The sequence below is a fragment of the Camelus bactrianus genome, chromosome 32 (assembly GCF_048773025.1).
Source record: "Camelus bactrianus isolate YW-2024 breed Bactrian camel chromosome 32, ASM4877302v1, whole genome shotgun sequence".
Taxonomy (NCBI): Eukaryota; Metazoa; Chordata; class Mammalia; order Artiodactyla; family Camelidae; genus Camelus; species Camelus bactrianus.
Window position 1 is genome coordinate 11,725,898 of NC_133570.1, and position 22,916 is coordinate 11,748,813.

General features: G+C 41.2%; 1 protein-coding gene across 2 annotated transcripts in view; it reads right to left on the minus strand.

The window, feature by feature from the left end:
- FBXW8 (F-box and WD repeat domain containing 8) overlaps positions 1 to 22,916 on the minus strand; it is a 102,980-nt gene that overhangs the window by 47,344 nt on the left and 32,720 nt on the right. For both annotated transcript variants that reach the window (XM_074356166.1, XM_010963628.3), the window contains 2 exons: positions 22,662 to 22,750; positions 10,447 to 10,604 (listed from right to left, as the gene is read on the minus strand). In XM_074356166.1, the coding sequence (XP_074212267.1) occupies positions 10,447 to 10,604; positions 22,662 to 22,750 (247 nt within the window). The remainder of the gene's footprint in view (positions 1 to 10,446; positions 10,605 to 22,661; positions 22,751 to 22,916) is intronic.

Consider the following 22,916-nt stretch of genomic DNA (forward strand, 5'->3'; position numbering starts at 1 on the left):
ACTTAATTTGGATACAAAAAATTTAATTAAAAACTCAAATTCTACCTCCAACCCATTGATGGGTTAAAGTGAATTAAACTGCAAAGGAATCCACAGCATCACCACTTCCCCTAAATCAGCCGGCACGGGGCCTGGGCGAGGACCGGCATTCAGTAAGTGTTAGCCTCCTTGTTCTTTCTCTTCTTTTGAAAACTACTGTCTATTGATAACAGGAAAATGTCTATCTTCAAAATAGTTCCACTGATATGTTGAGTGATAATGACTATATAATATTTAGAAACCTGTGTAATTTAAAAACAACGCTGGTACCTACTGAGGTTGAGTGATAGGTATGTGGGGGTTCATCATATTATTCTCTCCACTTCTATGTATTTTGAGTTTTCAGCAATAAAAGGGTTTTAAGAAACAATTTGAAGGGCTATCACTAACAAAACTAAAAACAAATATTAACTCATGTTTTATAAATATTTTCAGTAGCTACACTGCAAACTGACTTCTCAATTAGAACAGATTTACAATGAAAATTCTAGTGATGACATTTTACAGCTTCTAGAAATCCCATTCCAAATCCTCAAAAGATCTTGAAACTATAATATCAATTTCCTTTCAATCAAAGTGTAAATAAATGGCTCAAACAAAACGCAGAAAAAAACCCTCAAAGCTGCAGTCAGTTTTGAGTTAACACCAAATGAGAACAAGTAAATGGAAACAGAGAAACTTACACATGCAAATCTCCTCAGCTCATAGACAGGTTTTGCCACGAGGACCCTGAACATTTGGCCGGGGCTCCTCCATGTCGCTCCGTGTTCCTCAGAGGAGGATCACAACAGCCCAATACAGATTTCTCCCCTGAACTCCAGACCCACCGATCTACCTGGCTTTGAAACCTGTCATCTTTAGACTTTTTTGTTTACCTCCTAAAATAATTTTGAAAAACTAGGTCTCCCTTTCACATTTTCTATATAGAATCAAAAAAAAATTATTTATCATAAGTTTTCAGTAGTGGCAAAAAAGTAACTTCTGGCATATTTCTAAACATTGACATTTTAAAATAAAATAGCTAACATCATTCTTTAGAGAGCATTTTTTGGAAACAAAACACCATAGATTATAGATACTCACCATCATGCATTTAAAAAAAAAAAAAAAAAGAGGAGGGAGGAAATAGCCCAAAGACAAATAAGCAAGATACAAAAAGTGTGTTGAGAATCCCTAATTGTACAACCATCACCGGAAGAACACACGGGTTCGAATCTCTTCTAACCTCAGGCCCCCAATCCAGCCAGACAAGAGAAAAGGGACAGGTATATTCTCATCTGAGGAATCATCTAACTATAAAAGAATCAAGTTATGAGAAAAAAACCTAATCCTTAGTTAATAATCTAACTTTTTTTTCATTTTGAAATATTTCAACTTACAAAAAGGTTGCAAAAATTATACAGTCACAGTACACACTTTACCTGGCTTCCCCAAATGTTAACATATTACAAACCATAGCAGCATGATCAAAGCCAAGAACTTAACATTGACTTTATTTGAATTTCACCAACTCTCCCACCCACATCCTTTTTCTGGTCCAGGATCCAATTCAGGATTCCACATTGCTTTTAACTGTCATGTCTCCTCCTTCTATTCCACTCTGAGACATATGCTTCATGCCCTTGACACTTGGACAGCACTGACCACTTATCGTGCAAAAGGTCTATCAGTTGTCTGATGCTCAGTCATGTTTAAATCAGGCTGTGCATTTTGTAGCAGAAGTAGCACAGAACTGTTGTTCCTTTTCAACACACAGTATCAGAAGGAACGTGCTGTCAGTTCCTCATGACTAGCAATGGTAACCTTCATCACCTGGTTAAGGTGGTATCCGTCAGGTTTCTCCACTGTAAAGTCACTATTTTTCTCTTGCGGAGAGAGAATTTGAAATCTTGCAAATATCCTGTTTCTCATATTAATTTCAGCATCCATTGGTGATTCTTGCCCGCAACAGTTATTGTGGTACTTGCCAAATATTCGTTTTCTATTTTCACCATCTCTTCTCCGTGTATTAATTGAAATGCTACCGTAAGGAAGAGCTGCCCCATCTCCCTAACTTATTCAACTATTTACGTCAGTAAGGACTCATGGATATTTACCTTATTCTCTAGGTTATAATCCATTACTGCCATCATAGTTTGTTGCTCAAACTGTCCGTGATTTGGCCTCTTGAAGCTCCAATTTGGTTCCATTGTCCTATAAATACAAACTTTTCCTCCTTTATCGTTTTTTGAAAAGGTAGGGTAAGTCCTCCAGCTTTGTACTTGTTTTTCAAGGTCGTTCTTGGCTATTCTTAGCTTCACGTATTCTTTTAGATCTAAAATTTTAGAATCAGCTTATCAATTTCTACCTAAAAAGCCTATAGAGATTTTGATTGGATGGAATCCCTAGGTCAATTAAGGCAGAGCTGACATCTTAAAAGCTTCCAATCTGCCAATCCATGAATAACTCTCCATTCATTTGGGCTTTCCTTAAATTTTTTTCAGCAATATTTTATAGTTTTCAGTATACAGGTCTTAAACATATTTTGCTCAATTAATCCCCAACTATGCTACATTTTTGATGCAATATTAATTTCTAATTGTTTGTTGCTAACTTGAATACAGCAGATTTTTGCATGTTAACCTCATATTATTCTAGTAACACTCTTATTGGTTGCTTAGGATTGTATCCATAGACAACTCACCCATAGATAACTTTACTTCCTCCCTATCTGGATGCCTTTTCTTTCTTTTTCTTGCCTTACTGCCCTAAGTAGGACCTCCAGTACAATGCTGAACAATAGTAGTGAAAGTGGACACTCTTGCCTTGTTTCTGATTTTAAAGGGAAACCATTACCTGTTATCATTAAGTACAAAGTTAGCTCCAGGTTTTTCACAGTTTTTAAGTATTTGGAGATTTCCCCTGGAGTCAGCCATTATTCCAAGCAGCCCTGGGTCCTTTTAGTGAAGAGCGGTATTTTCAACATCTGAGCACTAGGTATACTTATTGCTACTAGACTGTTGCTCCTTCTATACCTTCTCAGCAAACAAAGCCAGGACACACGTGAATATATATGCATACAAACATATACATTTCTATTTACTTCTCTATCTATAGTGAAAACATGAATTCCACACCAACACTTCCTATTCCAGTCCAGCCTCACAGAGTTCACTCTGGCTACCCTGTTTCGATACCTGTATCTTCCCTTCACCAATAATGAAAAAACTGGCTCCCATTGTTCTCAATATACTTACCTGTTCAATTTCCCTGTATGTTGCGAACCTTCCAAACCCTCCAGGCTACTGCTCTACTCAGACTCCCTGCTCCACCTGTCGCTGGCCGCACTGGGCTGCCTTCCTACTCCATGGGTCTGCATAATGGCTTTTTGGCTGAAAATACTAAGTACACTCCACAAATGCATTTATTTTTGCTTTAATAGAGCCTAGGGTTTAGAATGGAGTAAACATTACAACTTAAATTAAAAGTATTAAAGAGGAAATTAAATTCTGACTTAACATTCAATTTATATTCTCCCCCCCCCCCCAAATTTATGCTTGGTTTTCATTAGGTACATTTAAGAACTTAGATAATTTATGTCTCTAGTCTCAACTTTCTCCCCAAAGCCACCCTGTGCTATTTATTGCTCCTCTCCATTTTTAACCTCAACTATACTAAGACAGGACAGCTACTATGAATTTATGCATCATACTGTATCTTATTAAAAATCAGTGTTCAGTAAACCACTCCCAATAATCCAAAGGATTAACACCAAATCTTGTATCATAAATGCAATGTGCCACTGTTTTTCCACATGAGAAAAAAGTATTTCAAGTTATTTTCACTAGTAAGTTAAAAAATTTGTAGTTATCCTAGAAACTGATCATCTGCTAAATCTGTGCCTAAAGCATAAGAATTTCCCTCTCTAGTGTTCCATACAGACCTCTAAGAATTCACCTATGGACCTGTCAGTGTCAAAACCAAAGCATTACATGGCATGTAGGCGATCACCTGGTGCCTACAGTCTGTGACTACAAGATGCAAATTCAAATAATGAGATCCCACAGAATGGTTCAGTGATAAGGCCAAAACATCCAGATTCTTTTTAAAAATTAAAAATATACAAATTAAAAAAAATTTCCTAGAGATCTCACAACTCCCATCCATGATTTTATCTGTGGACTACCACTTGAGGAACACTGAACTATTATGTAGTTACAATGCATATTGAGTCTGAAGCACATGTAAGTATAAAACATTGTAATTTCAAACTCCCCTCACTGAAGAATAGAAAAACCTTTAAAAAAAAAAAAAGGGCATTTTTATTCAGCAGCTTTCTGTATAACATAAATACAGTTTCTATGGCTTGTCTATGAAACCAAATCTAACATCCTAGACCAGTCTAGATGTCAGGCAGCTTTAAAGTTAATGGCCTAGTTAAATACTTCCTCAACACTGAAAGAACCCCCTCAGTTCAGAACTCTGCATTTCAATTTTTTAATTCCACTCTGAATATCTTTAAAATGTGAATATTCCTACTGTTAAGAAAACTGTTTAAATTTATCCTATCTTTGAAAAGGACCACACGTGGTATTTTTGGTTTTTATCAGAAAGTTGTTTCTCATTTTTTTTTTGGTCTGCCGAGTATCTGAATAAGATCCCTAAGACCTAAGAGTAGGCAAAGGTTTCAGGCACGAATTACTTATTGAAACTTTAAAGAGAAAAATGATCAGAAAAGGCAGGTCTTGAAAAAACCCAAAGTTCTCCACCATCCACAGCCAGCAGTCCTAGCCATCTCCCAATCAACGTGTTAGTATGTTAATAATCCACTTCTGAAACCTCACTTTTGAACAGGGGAGGGGAGTAGACTCAATAGTGCATTCAAAGGTGGCATCATTACATTCAAATGTCATCATCAACATACAAACGAGAGACATAAGCAAAATTACTAAAGAACTGATTTTTTTTAATTAAACATAAATTTATAAATAAAACTTTAGAAGCACCTGGTCTCTGTAGCTATCTAACTACAAACATGGTCCTACTATTCACTGGTAAAAAGAAGCCTAGAGAGAAACACTCCCATCCATTGTATACACATCAGTAAGTGAGAAATCAGTCACTTGGGCCCAGGGCAGGCACACTCCCAGACAATGGAGCATGTGTGTGTGCAGACAATTGCACTGGGAGTGCTGCAGACATGGATAAGCCACTTTGCCCTGTTCGATGGCACCATATAAACATGACTGTTGGCAGTCCCATCTAGGTTTCCACACGCTAATATGCACTGGGGTCTTGTCTCTCCTCTCTCCACTTAGAGGGACAAATAATAACTTCTTTGCACCTAAGAAGTGTGTCATCTCATTTCTCACCAAAGAGTGAGTTTTCGAGACCAACTCTGTGAACAGGGAGCGGGTTCCGAGTACACTGCCATCCCCTAATGCTGTGGCTTGAGGCCAAAGGCAGGCAAGCATGGAGCAGATGGAGTCCTGGCAAGGTCTGCACTGTCCCTGCATTAGCAGCATCTGCTCATTACTCAGAACCTTCGCCTGCTTTATCTGATGCTCCAGGAAAAGCATTTTGATTTGATTCATTTCGGTACGGTAACGTGCAACACAATTAGTGGTAAAATCAAACTGGAGGATGGCCAGTGCTGACAATCGGAAACAAGGCAGAAGAAATATGAGGCCAGTGGGTTGGAATTCAAAAAATCACAACTGTGGATCACCTTGCCAAATCTCAGCACCGCAGGTGGGTGTCCAGTGTTCCGGCAGGGCAAGGAGGCTAAAAAGGATATAGGGACGACTTACTTTCTCCCAAAGCAGTTCTCATCTCCCTCTCTGGACCTGACTCCTGTGGAGAAGACGTGCGCAGACCATCAAGGGGGTCTGGATGGCTTCAGAGCTTCCCGTTGGCACAACTAGGGGGCTGAAGTTCATTAACTCATTTTATTATCTTATTCTTTTCTGTGGGGCACAGTCACAAATTTCACACAGCAGACCCCACGAGGCAAATTTCCTTTGTGCGATGGCACTGCCTATGAAGTGCCTGTTCGCTGCTGCTAGAAAGGAGTGATACAAAAATGTGTGTTTGACTATTTCAGTATGTGTTTGCCCAAAAGTAGCTACTCATGAATATGTTGGTATAAATATCACAGAGTCAATCTGTTCAACTGAAGTGAGACCAAAGACATTGCCACCTGAGGTCTGGGGGGGAAATGATAAGTTACTGTTTATCTCAGAAAGTAACAATCCCAATCAGTCTGTAAAACAAATGCAGAGAGAAGAGCAGAAAAACACAAGAGCTCTTATAAAAGAAATAATCCTAATATAAAAAGGAGTTTGAGACAAATCAAAGATTTCAATGTCAATGATGCCACCACAGAAGTACTACAGAGCTCCCCTACAGAAGGGAAAATCCCCCAGAGCATGACCTGAGACTCAGAAGGACAAGACTGATACACGTGATGATGTAAATGTAAACGACCAGACAGACCACCTGGCCAGAAGGTACTCTCCAGAAATAGACTGAAACACTAAAAGAATTTCATATGTAAAAACTTGTAAATGCAGCACCTCAAACCACTGAGGTAAAGATGGGCTTTTTCATGAGAGATGCTGGAACAAAGGTATAATCAGATTCGTATCTTATACAATTCCAGGATGAACTCTGTACTGGCCAAGATTTAAATATAAAAAATCAGACATAACAGGAAAAGGAGAAAAAGAAAAACAAATAGCAGGTACACATGTGAAAAAAATTCAGCTTCTTTCACACTAACAGAAATGTAAATTGAACCTACATTTGCATACAATTTCTATCTATCAAAGCGACAAATATCTAACAGTTTGAAACATACTTTGGTGATGAAACTGTGAAGAAAAGGGCACACTTTCATACCTTGCTGTTAAAAGTGTAAAAAAATATAACCGTATTTACATTTACCCATTGACCCAGAAATTTTATAGGAAACTATCCTTCCTGCACTCACATGAAATGTCGTATGTTGAGGTTTTTTACTTTAACACTGTAATAGCAAAAGATCAGAAAAACCACAACTGCTTCTCAGTAAGAGTTGTGTAAATAACCCATTACGTGCACACAATGGAATACTATGCAGGTGTGAAAAAGAAGCACCTTCTCTATACCCTGACATGGACAATCTTTCAAAATATGTCATTAATGAGATGTAAGCATTTCCAGGTTGATAACAGCATTATTCACAATACCCAAAATAAGGACACAACCCAAATGCCCATCAATGGATGAAAGGATAAAAAAGATGTGGTATAAATGCACAATAAAACATTATCTGGCCATGAGAAAGAAGATTCTGCTATTTGCAACAACATCAATGGACCTTGAGCCTATTATGCTAAATGAAGTAAGTCAGAAAAAGACAAGTACTGTATGAGATTACCTACATGTGGAATCTAAAAAAAAATTAAACCTGTTTAAAAGAAAAACAGAGTGAAATGTTGGTTACCAGAGGGTAAGGAGGGGACAAGATTTACAGTGTTTAAAGGTACAAACTTATAACAAACAGTAAATAAGCCAAAGAGTTCTACTGCACAGTATAATGAATATAGACAATAATATCATACTATAATTATGAAATGTGACAAACATTGCTAAATGGCAATCATATTACAATATACAAATGTATCAAAGTAATGCACTGTACACCTAAAAACTTTCATGTTACATGTCAAATTTATTCAATTAAAAAAAAGGATATGCTGTTAAATGAAAAAAAAAGCCAAGGTGTGCAACAACATAAAGTAGCATGTTATCTCTTGTTTAAAAACAGGTGGAAGAGAATAAGAATAGAAATTCATATTTGCTTTTATTTGAGATATAGAAATACTGAATGGATAGACAAGAAACCAAAACATCTGGCTGCTTTAGAATGAAGTGGACAAAAATGAGTAGCAGCAAGACTTCGCAATGCATAACTATGTATATTGGTTTGACCTTACATCCCTTAAAATGTTTTAGTCAAACATACTAAATTACAAAATAAAACCTACTCATTTAGAGGTTAAAAAATTAAAATCACACACACATAACCACCATCTAGAAAAATAAACAAAGTCCACTGGAGAATAAATGGCAAATTGAAAAATATTTGAAATCGACATGACAAGGGTTATTTCCTTAGCGCCTTCTTTTCCATCAGAAAACAACCCAAAGAAAAATGAGGAAAGACAGGAACAAATAATTTGCAGAGAAAAAAATACAAACACCTAATAACACAATGAAAAGATGTTTACATACACACTTATAAAGAAAGGCAAATAAAAACACCAGTGAAATACCATTTCCACTTATCAGACAAGCATGAGGAAGCAGTCACTCTCACACAGTTTGGTGAGACTATAAACTGGTAAAATCTTTTTGAAGGGCAGTTTGGCAATAGTTATCAAAATGTAAAGTATCTGTAAGGCTCCAACCCAGTAATTGCTAGTAATTTACCTCATGGATACATCTGTGTAAGTCCATCATGATATTTGTTCAAGGATATTGCTAGTCGCGCTGTTTTTAGTAACAACAACAACAAAAAAACCCAAATGTGCATCACTAAGGGCCCTAATAAATTATAGTACAGCCGCATAATGCAATACTGCACAGGCTGAAAAAGTAAAGGGTTTACTTGTAAGCACTAATACAGAAAGATACCAGGATGTGCCATTAGGTCAAAAAGCAACGTGCAAAAGTGGAGAGCAGGACCCACGTGTAAAATGTGGAGGAACTAGAGGTAGGGGAACAGGGAGCAACACTTCACTTCTTTTTGGATACATTTTCTCTTGCATTTTATACTTTTGTGCTCTGAATTTTAACCATAAAAAAATTGTTTTAAAAACTAAGCATTTAAAATATACTACAGCAATTATTTGCCAAATGTTTACTGAAGAAAGGACTTTTTCTGTCATACCTACATGGTTCCCCAATATTTCTGTGCAAACGGCAGGGATGAAGGTGACAAAGACAATCCTAAACAACAACATAAAACCAGCAGCACACTTGCGCATCACCACAAGCTGTTCTGTCGAGCTCGCAAGATACGGGATGTGGGGGATGTAAATAAATCGGCTGCACCTTTCTACAAGCGTGTCTGTTGGGTATTACTACATAAGTAGTACTACAACCCCAGCACGGACTAGGAGACACGAGCACTCTTCTGGATTCATTACTGATGAATGATTCAACCTCAAAGAAATCACTTGGCCTCTCTGGACTTGTTACCCCATCTCAAGAAAAATATGTGTGTAGCAGGGAGAGGCAAATGGATGGTTCTAAAACTGTGATCCTAACTTAAAAGTACTGCAACCTTTGCGTCGTTGTTTGGAAAAAATCTTAGATAATTTGGAAAGTAGGAAACACACTCAAGCTGCTCTTATGTTATCTATCAGGATCTCAATAAACATACATGACCTATGACATACCCCAGAGACAGCTTAGCTGAATTTCTAGAGGCTGAAAGGAAAATCCATCAATGGTGTTGGCTAATGTCAAATCAAAAATATCAGTTCAGTTGTTAGAGTAATAAAATGAAAATATTTAAGATTTTAGCCCTAATTTTTACTTTTAAATGGTATACGGATATTAAATTCCTCATTAGCTACTTAACTATAGTTTTGTTCCTCTGAGTCAATAGATAGTTACACTATCTCTGAAGGTGTAGTGAATGCTAACATTCTGAAACATTTTGTGGCTCAACTTGCAGGCAAGTGAGGAGACAAAGCTTCTGAAGATTCAAACTTTGCAACGTAATGAAAGTTAGGACCATGAGAGGTAGTTTAGGATACCAGGGCAATCAAAAACTATTACTCCTATTAGCTGTAAGCTCTCATTAATTAGTTGACACCAATTTTAGACTATCCTTACCTAGTTTTATAAATCCACAGTTGTTCATACACAAAGAATTCTATCAGTCCCAGAGAGACAACCATAAATTATCTTGCCTGGTATATAAGTGCCAGGAAAAGGGAAGCCCTGACTTTTATTTTTCTATTTCCATATATGTCAATAGATTATCTATGTCTCTCCTCTTTTCACTGTTCCCTTTGGATCAAGCGGAGACTAAAGGAAAAGTAAGCCAAATATATTTAATATTTTACACCAAACAAGTTATTTGCTTAAGATGGCTTGGCCAGCCTTGAGTCTGGCACTAAAACCCAGCCTGACAGTTCCAGTAGGAATTAAACACCAGTTTTAATGGGTGCTGTGTTCCAATACCTCCTAATGCAGTGAGGGTTACTGGCCAACTTCTTCACATAAAGGCAAGAATGAGTGTATATGTGAGTGAACATGTGTGTGACCACGTGTATGTATGGAGGGATCACAGGGGGGAGCCGGCCACAGCTGCTTAATTTTTGCAAAGCTTTTTTTTTCTTCTTAGTAGGGAGGAGGGTGGCGGTTACTTACCATCCTCATAAGCCGCTACCGCCAGCGAGCTGTTTATCCTCACAAAGGAGACATATGGCTGCATTCCAGGCTCGTCCTCCTCATACTCTGATTCCAGGAAGGGGGCTATGTAGTCCCAGGTGCGGGTGTCCCACACTCTCACGTCCCCTGATGTATATCTGGAAAAGAAGGACACACTTGGTTCCAAGTGGGGACTGAAGAGCAGGGCCACGGTGGAGAGAATGGGGGAGCTTTAAAATGACAGAGTGGCATGTGGTGGGTGTGGAAGCACTCCTGCAGCACTGCTTACAGGAGTCACTCCAAGGGGAGAACATGGCAAGTAGGTAACACAAAGACCATTTCATGTTCCCACGCACAATGGTGACAATTTCCAAATAGAACACTGTAATAAAAAATTGGGTAGCAAGATCTCCCTGGGTTTCCTTTAGACTATTATAACCAATCTGCCACCTTGAGTTCTCCCAGGAAAGGGATCACTAGCAGAAATTCATAGAAGCCACACTATTTACACAGACGCGCACACACGAAAGACAGAGGGAACTGCTGAGGACTAATGGTCTCACAGGCACAAGCTTTCTAATACCTCATCCATGCATCAGATTTGACTGATTAAAGTCCCTAAAGACTAATTGATTTGCTGAAACAATTAAATCTTGCCTTTAGCTGCCAGACAATGCTGCCTTCTCATGAAAAGCTCTTGCTAAAATGCATGACACTCCTCGGTTTTGCCCACTTAGAAAATAGGAGCACTCACTCTCTCCTATTACTCCTGCCACTCCGACAAATGACTCTCTCCATCAAAGCCGAGGCAGGGCCAGAACCTGCTCAGACTCCAGGCCCCCCGGATAATGGAATGGCCGGCTGATGAGGTGGTGCGCTGCCTGCCACTGAGGTATTTACACTGACTTCCTCACGTCTGCTACAGAGGGTTTGATTCAACACGTAAAGCAACTGTGGGGAGGCGTGTTAGAAAGGGGGTGAGTCTCAGGATGTACTCACGCAAACACAGGAGACATCTGTAAGGGGGTTCAGTCTTCCTGAGGCCAAGCCTAGCTCCTTCAGGGTTTCTTTGATCCCACATTATGAGTAGAGAATTGAACAAGATAACTCTGGGGTTTATTTAATTACTAAAGTCTGTGACATGATACACCTATGAAGTAATTACCGATCAACTTCTCATCTGAGGTCTCTTAATAAAAAACTGAGAATACTCTGACCCAGGAATGCTTCATGTACTAAATGAGGCAGTATTTCCCCCAAATTATTAATTGATGGCAAATATATACATTGTGCAATTCCAAGGCCACTCTGTCACACATATTCTCTAGGTTGGAACACCGGGTCCTCTCCCATAGGATGGCTCCTAGAGAGAGTGTGTGTGTGTGTGTGCGCGCGCACACACACGTGTGTGTAAAGAAGCAAAAAGGAGAGACGTTCTTTCTAAAATTGGACTGCTGGGCCTTTGACCACTGACCCTCCAGTAAACAGAAACGCTCACCCTGTGAGTGTCATTAAGCCTCAAGATGCACAAGCAAAGGCAGATACTGGTATCACCACAGCCAGAGCATGGCCGCTGGCTCCCAGGCCCTCCAGGCAGCGCTCCCTATCACCCTTAACGAGGAACCCTCCACTAGAACACCCCCCAGCCCCGGCTGCACCAAAACTACCAGGCTCACCCTGACACCTCGAAAATGACTTGGGCATTCCCTGCAGTAAGGTCACTTGCTTAGCTACAGAGACACTTCAGAGATAACATGTTTGAATATCTAAACTGTGTATGATTAGATTCTTCAGGTTAAATTCTATGTGGAAGGAAATGGCCAATCAGAAAATAAGGGTAAGAAGGATGGCGACGTCTTTCAAAAACTCAGAGAAGGTCAGTGAAAGAAGGACAGAGAGAGGGAGCTCAGGAGGTCAGAAGACTAAGGAACTTTTGAAAGAAAGTGCACAAACCAGGAAAGTACTTCCTTTCCATCAGCCTCGGCCATCCTGTTTTTATGACCTGTGTATGGGACCACACCAGCCGCTTCACATGGTTCTCTATGGTGCCCCCTCAGGGGTAGAGAGGAGAGGATTTGGGGGGCCTGAGCCCCATCACCCACAAGCTCCCTTAACACGAGTTCCAAGGAAAGGCAACCACCACCAACCCCAAACTTGAAAAACTGCTGAACCACACAACCGCAGCCTATGAGATACAATGTGTTGGTCTCTCTCGCCTGGGGGAAGGGGGGGGCAGAGATCCCACAGAGAAGAGCACTCTATTCACACTGAAGGCTCCTGACCAGCATTTTCTGGGAGGCTGTTCCCCCCAGGCTGCAACTCCAGTCACAAAAAATTAAATACATGCTCTCTTCAAAATGCCTCAGCTCAGCACCAAACTGCCTGCTGCGAGTCTGAGTTCCTGATTTTGTCAGTGACAGCACCAGTCCCAGGTCACCGGTGCGAAACCAAGGGTCTCCTTGACGCCTCCTCTGCCCGCTGCCTGCACCACTGTACATGCGGTCACCCCACCGTTCCTGCCCTGCCACCTGGTCCAACTCCCTCATCACCTCTTAGCCAACCATGGTACCATCCCTCCTCCTGAGCCTCTCCCACCTTCAGCCAACCCTGCACAAGCCAAGCCCTCAAGCCTACTTGACTACACAGGTCACTCTCCGTTACCCTCCACACTAGGCCACGGGTCTCACCATGACAGCAGCCTGACGTTTCTCTCGTGGCAACTGTGTTTGGGTTGGGGTGGGTCATCTGACTGTTCACCTACCCTATGGATCCGCAAGCTTCTCAGGTCAGGGGTTGGTTCCTGCTCCCCACTGTCAATCCAGTGACCAGACCAGTTGGACCAGAATAGCACTTGACACGTAGGAAGCCCGCTGTAAGTACTTAGGCCTTAACACCGCACTGCATGAAGCTGTAACTACCAGCAGGGCACTGAGAACCCTCCACAAGTTGGCCTCCACCTCTCTCCCCAGCCTCATTGCCTCCTCTTCCTTAGCATGAGCTGGCCTCCAGCCAGGCCTGCCACTCACTGGCTTCCAAGCTCTGGCTCCCATTACCCACCTTTCCAGAGTGCCCTCCCTCATGACCCAGCCGGTGGGTCTCAACCTTGGCTACAAATTAGAATTACCTAGGATGCTTTTAAAACTCCCAGTACCCAAGAGCACACCAGAGCAATGAAACCTGACTCTGGGGGTGGAACCAGACAACAGTGTTTCCAGCGTGCCACAGAGAATGAGAACCACCCACCTGGCTCAAGCCTACCAATATCTCAAGGTCTAGCCCAGGCCTTCCTCCTGCGTGAAGCCTTCTCTGACTCAACTCCTATGCCCCTGGATGTGAAGAATGGCACTCAGTGCTTCATTCCATGTCTCCTCAACTGGACTGTGAAGACCCTACCTTGATGACAGCCTCCATTATGTGCCTTATACACAGCTGATAATAAATGGCAACTGAAAGGGGGGCGGGAGCCCAGGTAATAACCTGACCGTTTGAGCGGCACCTCCTTTTACTTCTACTGCCCACCTTCCAGTATAACAATCAGTGAAATACCCAGAATGCACACATCAAGATGCATCAGACTTCTTGCATTTACTTCCAAATGGATTAAAATCTCTCTATAAAATATAGGATAAGCTAAATTTCAGTAAACATAAAATTTCCCATAGACATCCATTTAAATCAACTCCGTTCTTCACGGCCAAAGAGCATGTTAATAGCATAAATGTTTTGCTGCAAAATGACTCAGGAGGCAAACATAAAAGACTCCTTGCCTCCTTTATGACGGGAACAGGGAAGATCCTATTTCAGCAGGTACTGCGTGATGACTAGGCAATAGGCTGTCAAATCGGACACGTGGAAGCAGCCACAGTGCTGGCGTTTAGACTCTGCATTAATGAACTTGTGCTAAAGAAACAGACATTTACATGAGGGTGAAACATTGCTTAGGGCAGAGGGACCTGGACCAAACCCTAAATGTGATCTAAAAGCGCTTAACAACATTGGCCAAGAGAAGCAAGAATAGATACAGAAGGGAGGTAGGGAAAAAGGCTGATTTTTCTCCAGGGCTCCAGATGTCTTTATCACTGCCTAATGACAATTACACTCAACCAATTAAGACCCCACTATGACAGTTGCATTGTCAGTGAGCCTTTGGACCCCAATGTTGATGGCTCTCTAATTAGTGTCTGTGCAAAGTACAACTGCAACTAATATATTAGCTGATGTAAGAACACGAAAGAAAAACTGAGGAAGAAAGAAGCCTTTTCCAAACGAGTAAGGATGTCCCAGCCCACGGCACGGACCAGTGAAGCTGTATGCTTTCCTCGTCTTTTTTACGCTTGGCAAGGCTGTGTTTACCTCCAAATAAATAGGTCAGAGACCACAGCTGATTTTTTGTTGAAAGAATGGGAAGAGAGCCTCTCTCAAGCTCGGCACGCCAGAGCAACTGCCAATTTAAAATGATTTGCCACCGAAGAGCTTTCATTAACTAGTAAGTTTCCAATAAGCAGACTACCAATTTGGATTGAGGGACCCAAAGAAAAAGGAAGAAATGTTTACAGCTAAAAACAACCTTTAACCTTTCTTCTTGTCTAAACAGCCAAAAGGGCAGGGGGGTGGCTCCACTGTGCTTCCAGGTGCCAACATTTAATTACTGAAAAGAATTTTTTTCAAGGCTCTTCATAACAACCTGGGGGGTTGTTCTGATTCAAGAATGTGGAAGTAAGGTTGAGTGACTTACCTAAGGTCACAAGAAACATCTTACCGGCACAGCTGGGATCAAACCACGTCCCTAGGCTTTTCTCCAACTGCTGCTTTAGCCAACAAGCCACTCTGCCTCCCCCAGTGACAGTGTCTTTAAACAAATACAGCTTTTAAGAACCATCCCTACTTAAGTGCAATATAAGGAATTTATTGTTTTCAGTGCTGTGAGTCAGGCTTGTGGGACACAGCCCTTGACCGTAACTCATCAATTCTACCATGATGGCTCAAGTGGACAGCAAGGAGCCAACAAAAAAAAAAGCTCAGTATGTAACAAGGAGTTTGGGACCGAGCAGATGCAAAGGTGTCTCCTACACGTGCCTCACAGGTGACGTGGGAGCACATACAGGATGGCTGGTAAAACTTCACCGTCTACAGGGCCACACTTACACAGCCGCCCCCAAACAAAGCCACAAGACTATGCTGATCAGGGGCTCAGAGCAGCCAAAAGGAGCCTTGTTATGAGGCCTCAGGCCATGGAACAACAAATGGTTTCATTTGTGTGTCAAATCCAATAAACCGGTAGTGGCTGCCTATGGCCCTGTGTTGAGAAGGGTTCTGAAGCTGTCCTCCATCCAGCACACCAGAAAAATAAATCCTATAATGGATTTTCATGCCCATCGTCGGTTTAGGAGTGAGGAGTGGCAGCACGTGTGCAAGTTATTTGCATCCCCAGTCCATACAAAACTGTGCCTGGCCAACTCCCAGTCATCCCTTCCAGACTGAACTGAGAAGTCACTCCTGAGGAGAAACCACGCCTGACTCAGAGCCCACACGAGGTGCCTCTCCCCAGTGTGTCCTGGTGCCCTGATCTTCCCTACCCTGACATCCCTGACATCTCTCACACTGTGCTGTAACCCCCTGCCTGCAACTGGATCCCTTCAGCCTGTGAGCAAGGATGTGTCTGTAGTATTCATCTGCGCTTAGTAAATGTTGAATGAATGAATCTACTGACTTAAACTTAGAAGATGGAAGTGGTTTAAGGCCTACAAAGCAATTAGGCAGACGCCCCTAAAAGTGCGGTGGCCACATTTCAAGAAACATTTATACCCTTAACATGCAGAGGTTTTAGAAACTAGTCACATGCTGCAGACTTTCTTTAGTAATACCAAAGATTACAAATCAATGAGAGCAAGAGTATTTACTGTTTTCTATGAAACATGACTGTGTTGTATTATGCAATTAACAAAATGAACTCAATCCCACAGTGCAGTCTTTCTGTGGAAATGCACTACTACAAACATCAAGTGCAGCTTAAGATGCATCAATTGAAAAATAATGAACATCTTAATGGACCTTACGAGATCCATGCGCTACACACTTAAAACTGTTTTCCATACATCTTGGTTAATCACAATCAATAGAGTCAGAGTCAATGATGATTATGCAGAGTTATTGGAGCTGTGGCCCTTCCCATTATTCCTTGGAGAACCAGAGATGGATAAATGCAGCCATGAGTTCACCAGTATTTATTAAGGATATTCTGGAGCTCCTTCATTAAGGGTATAATAAATGTAAAGCTCTCCTCTGGTCTCTTATCAATATCTTACCTCAGACTTATTTACCAGAAGAGCATGTATACCTCACAGCAGAAAATAAATAAATAAAAGTATTTTTTAAAACAGGTCGCTAACGGGTAATGCTCGCATTTCTTATGGGAAACAGTCCAATGTCATAAGCAGCAATACAAAATCTATGGAACACAAGGTTGAAAGGAAAACTGTCAAGAGAAAGAGTTTTTCAAAGAGGAGAAAGAGAGAGAGCAGATCCTTAGTGAGTATAAATAAGAGGTGATATTTATCTAATGCCATTTTTATTCCCAATCTGTGTTTACAAAGCATCTGTTATCTTAAGAGCCTCAAAATAATCATAGGTATTATCCATTTTTTTATACATTGAAACGAAGCTAGCAGAGTATTGCAAACACCCTCCTTGAGTTCTTCAGCTCCCAAAGAAAAAGTATTTTAAAATTCAGGGCAAATATACACTATTTCAGATCAAAGCCATATTCTGGCATGGTACATAGTCAACACAAAGGCATATTTTTAATTACTGGGAAAAGTGGAGGAAAAACTGGCTAAAAGCCAGATGGTGGGTCAAGTTACCTTAGAGACATGCCTATGTTTTAACTATTATTTTCCAATAGTTCTTAATTATAAACAACGATAACATTCCAATGAAAATGTCAATAGGCAAAGTGAACCACCCAGAGAGTCGGACACCAAATGTCACATATATAAACTGGAAGCTCAAAATTTTGCTTCATGTTTCCAGAAGACTGGCAACTCTCTTGACGCTGACTGTCCAGGCTGTGTGGACAGACAGAGATTTAACGATGATAAGAGCTGGAACCACAGCCAGTGGCCACATGGCTGCTACAGACACATGGACAGTTTTGCTCTGTGTCTATGAGGGCATGCTGGCCTCCGAGGGAAGGAGATGGAGGAAATGCAGGAGACAAATGGGACAACTGAATAATTTTTAGGAAAAGAAGACCGCTAACACTCTGTGACACCAAATGATACAGTCTTCCCTCCAACCGCCCTTGGCAGAGAAAAAAATATGGATATAGTCACTGTTTCTTCCAGTAAAGGCAGGAACTGTACCCTAAAAAGGCAGATCACACCAGCAGAAAATGGGGGGGGGACATTTAGGAGTGTTAAGGAAAACCCTGACACAAAGAGGGTGCTTGTTTTTTTTTTTTAAACCAAAAGGGGTGGGAGGGAATGGTCCTCTAATGTGAACAGAAAAGTGTGTTTTTTTATGCAAACTGAAACACTTCTGACTTACGACTCTTAACAGTGAGGAGGGAGTTTATTGCAAAACACCACCATACTCCTGGGCATCTGATAAAAGCTTCTGGTGAGCTAATAGCTTAATGGTTAGCAGAGCTGGCACGAGGCCTCCTACAAGCCTCCGGCTTGGCTTTCTCCTGCAAGTTGTACCTGAGACACTCTCTTTCACTAGGTGGCAGTAAAGCAAATGTATTTCTGGCGAATCATACCTAGACCTACATCTCAGGCTTGATAATTTGACCTTTCTGAACTCATGATGTCATCTGTTTTCAACACTCTTAACTTCCAGAGTGCAAGTGTAGAGAAAGAACAGTCCAGGCATCACAAAACAGGGCGGGATGCCGTCACATCCCCGTCTTGTCTAAGTCTTTTTTCCTCAATGATAAACATAATTTGAGAGACATTTAAAAATTCTCACAGCACTCATCAACAAAAGCCAAAACCAAACAAACAAAAATCATGCTTTCTAGTCATTTATCAGCCAACTTTCTAGATAACATCTCTTCTAAATATAAAGAAGGCACACACTAAACCCCACTCCATTTCAGAAATGCTATCAAATCACTGAGAAAATGCAGACAGAGGCCAAATTCTGAGAGAAAGCGAACACTGGCTTATTGTAGAGAAACTGGTGGCTTCTGAGTGCAAATTCTTCTCAACTTAAAAAAGTGGAAAATTTTCGCTGGAAAATCAAAGTAAAGATTGTGTTTGAATCACATACTTAGTCACAGCTGAAGGAACTTGCACCTACCTGACCAAAGAAAACAGATGTTTCCATTATTTTCCGAAATGCTGCCTGTCACTGCTAAGTGGTTGAATGCCACCAGCGAGGCAAGAGGAAGGGCCAGAGTAGGAGCTTAGTAAGTCAAAGATGCAGCAAGGAGGCTCAGAGAGAGTGCAGGGTCTCAGAAGTGTGAGGAATTTTCATTCTATACCCACTTTCCCCCAAGTTTCCTGGGTGCTGGGACAGGTGTTAGGCTCTGAGGGTACAAAGATGCTAAATACGTGGTCCCCACCATTTTCAGAGGGGTACCGTCAACGAGATCAAACTCTCTTGTTATTTACAGCGCTGACGAAAAGAAGGAAGGTGCACTCTGGAAAGCGGGCTTGAGGGATGGTTCAGAAACCTCAAGGCAAAAAGTTACACTGGAAAGAAGCTGAAGATTAAGAGAGTATTTGTAAAATGTCTTCATAATCTGGAAAATATAAAAATGTATCCCCATGAATCAATTAAAGTATGTATTTTTAAAAAGACTGAAAAATAAACAGTAAACACCAAAAACCGTAACGGGAGTTATGTTAGCATGCTGGCTTTCTCTTCTCCACTTTCTAACAGTTTTGCAAAAACAACACGGTTTTACTACTGCTTTCATTTTTAGCAGAAAAGAAAGGTACATGCCACAAAAGAAACCAAAATGACACTACGCTAGATGGGCCGTCAGAGCAGCAAGTGAGGGCTGGAGAAGCAGCACCAAGGCCAGCTCTAAACGCACGTCCCAGAAGCACAGCCGGCCAGGTAGTGCAGGGCACGCATGCCAGTCCCACTCACCGGACCTCACTGAGCCTCTGCTCCTTCACACAAAGTCAGTGTTTCGGAACAGAATCTCTAACGTTCCTTCTAGGTTTAAAACTGTATGATTCTAAGTTGAAAAAACTAAGTAATCAGAGAACAGGTAAAAGAAATTAGGAATTTCTCCAGTTCCCCATGTAACATGTAGTGTACAGGTGAGGAGAAGGGAGTCTATTAAATGGTAATGCTTATTTCAGATAAAAAAAATGTATAAGCACTACAGGGCATTTAATGAAATATTACATACCACCTCTAGCTTTAAACGATGCTTACAAATTAACTGGGAAGAAAATACATGGCTGTAAAGTTAAAAAAGTAAAACAACAACATAAAACAAAAATGTTTAGGTGAAGCCTCAAGGCCACATGGTTAGCTGCCCTACAAGCTCAGATGATCACTTCCGCAGGAGTTCTAACAAGGGGAGATGCTGGGGTGGGGACTACAATGCTATGGACACCTGTGGCAGGAGGCAAGACTTGAGTTGTACCTTAAAGAATGGGGACTGGGTTTCTTTTTAGGGTGATGAAAATGTTCTAGAATTAGATAATGGTGGACAGTTACACAATCTTGTGAATATACTAAACATTGCTGACTCACACAACTTAAAAAGGGGAATTTTGTGATATGTAAACTGCATCTCAATTTAAAACAAGACGTGGTCAGGGGGAACTAGAACAGTGTGGCGAAAAAAAAAAACTAAAGGTACCCTGAGAAGAGTAATGAGGAGAAAAGGAGGTTGGAAACAAATTTCAAAGGGCTCCGAACATCACGAAAAGGTAAGTGGAAATTATCATCCATGAGACAGTAAGGGAAGCAGACACTCGTGGACAAGAGTGAAAGATCAAAAGCCTTGAGAATCATGTCTGTTTTCTCTGCTGGAAAAAGAAGCCTCAGGTAGGAGGCATCCAGGTCTTGTTTACTTGACAGAGACTCGAATGCCTCAGAGTTGATGAATGAAAGAGCATTCGAAGGTTACCCGGTTCTGTGTGCAAAGAGTAAGGCAGAACCAAGACCGGGTCAACTGTAATACAAGCTAGTCGAAGCCTAAGCAATGCGATTCCAAACCAGGAGCATTTACACAGAGGACTGAAAAGTAGGAAGAAGCTGGGAAAAGATTCTGCAACAGAATCTTCATCAATTACATAAACATATTTTAATAGGTTTAAATGCAAAAATGTTACATGGGTTAGCTGCAGCTATATCAAAACCAAGCCTCTGAACAGATTCTACTTGTGTAAAACATAAGAGAAAAAGGGAAGAAAGAATAAATATTGGAGCAATGCAAGAGAAGTAGAAGAGGAAGAAATGGTGAGGTGGCCACTGTCTCTTTAAGAAGCTCCTTGGAGATACATGACTGTCGAAAGCCTGGTGAATACAGCATTGATTGGGAATGAGGTAACCACAAACACCGCTGTCTCAAATGAAAAGGGATTCAAGATCTGACCCAGAAAACAAGCTTCGTAACCACCAGATAAAATTTTAATGATAAACACAAGATGCTCTACATACAAGCAAGACTGAAGTATCTGATGCTAGGCCATAAACACAAGGTTCTCTTAGAAAGAGGGGCCGTGAGGAGCCTCTCTGACCCGCAGATCACGTTTCATCTTATCGATCCACAAAACTCTGCCATGGCTTCGCTTCGTGCTGGCATAATCTATAATGCTGAGCAGGCCTTAAGGGAACGGAGAGGCAGGAAAAGAAGGACTGGCATCTGGACTCATGGCCATTCTGCCTTTTGTGAGGTCTGTGTCCAGATAAGAAATTCGTAACTGGCTTTCAAGATTAAAGCCTCTTTTATTTCTAATTCCTTTCTGACTCTTTCAGCCCAGTCTCAACATTCTGCCCTCAAAGGTCTTCTGACACACGAGAGGACCCCTTTAAGCTAGAGTGGCTCAAGTTCCTTTGGGAGTTACCGAGGAATCTCAGAATTTGCAGGTGGAAAGGATCTTACCCTGCATGAACTCTCAGGCCCACACTTGAGCAACGAGGGGCAGAAGCCCAGAGCCACACTGATAACTGGATGGAGGGAATTCTAGATTTCTGGCCCGTTAACCTTCCTGCAGGTAAGTAACAGTTCTACAACACTCCCAAGAAGGGCATTAACCCCTAAATCATGGCCAGTAAAACAACAGCTAAAGGAAAGTGTTTCTCTTAAGGCATATCTTGTTTGAAGCAAAATACTTTTTCATAAGTATCACAAACCACAAAATATTAAAATAATCTGACTCTTTGAAATTCCAATTCAAATGGTACTCTTTAAGGGAACATTTCTTAAGGCAAGAGTTTAAAGAAAAAGACTCCCTTACGACTGAACTGTTAAGTCCAAGGCTTGTTTTTGTTTCTTCCTCCAATTAGAACCCCTCCTGGAGGGCTCACTCCAAAGCCAATCCAGACTCAGAAGTTTGAGTGTCCTGGTCTCTACTGTATGGCATTAAGTACACAACGTGAAACTCTAGCTCAGCCTCTTGTTAATCTAAAAAGAAAGTTACCTTCTTCTTATACATTAAAGAAACACATAAAAACATCTCTGCAATAAAATATGAAGGATTCACGAAAGTGGTTTTTGAAACAGAAGCCAAAGGAATTTGCAGAAGCTAAAATTAAATTTTCTCAGCCACGGAGACAAATAAAAAGCCTATTTCAGGAAAAGTTAACTGCAAATACAAACTGTGTGGTGGGGAAGGAAGATTATCTGTGGCCACAGCCCTTCCTCATAATAAAGACTTCAGAACAAGAGAGCGTGAACAGGACCTGTTTGTGCCAACACTTATTATTCTTGCTTGACTTTTTTATGTCTTCATAAAATACAAACTGCTTGCCCTAATGAAAATCTAGCATAACATGCCACAGAGTGATTTAAAAGCTGGAAAGATACATTGAGACAAATAGGTTCCAGAGTCACTCCGCCCCATCGCTTCTCACCGCTAACTTCAGAGCTCTCTGGACCGGAGGACGGAGGCGTGGAGACGTCCATCTCCAACAAGGGCTGGAAGTGGGAGGGGAGGATGAGGTCGCTGGACTCAGGCGGCGGTCCATGAAAAGTGAAAGACCTTAAGATGAAGAGTATTAAGTGAAAAATTGCTTCTGCTTACCCAGCAATGACGACGCCATCGTGAGAATGCACGTCACATAAAACCGCGTCAGGAATGTGTTCCAGCTCACTCACGGCGCCTTTGCGATTCTGCGTAAGAAAAGGGGGTGCAGTTTATACTAGTCTCTGGATGGCTGAGAGACAAAGCATTCCACTCTCACCTACGTTCCACAGCAGTTCTTTACAGCATGGACTGTGTTCACAGTCACCAAGACATTCAAAAGGACAAAGGTGACAACGAGCATGTTAAGCTATT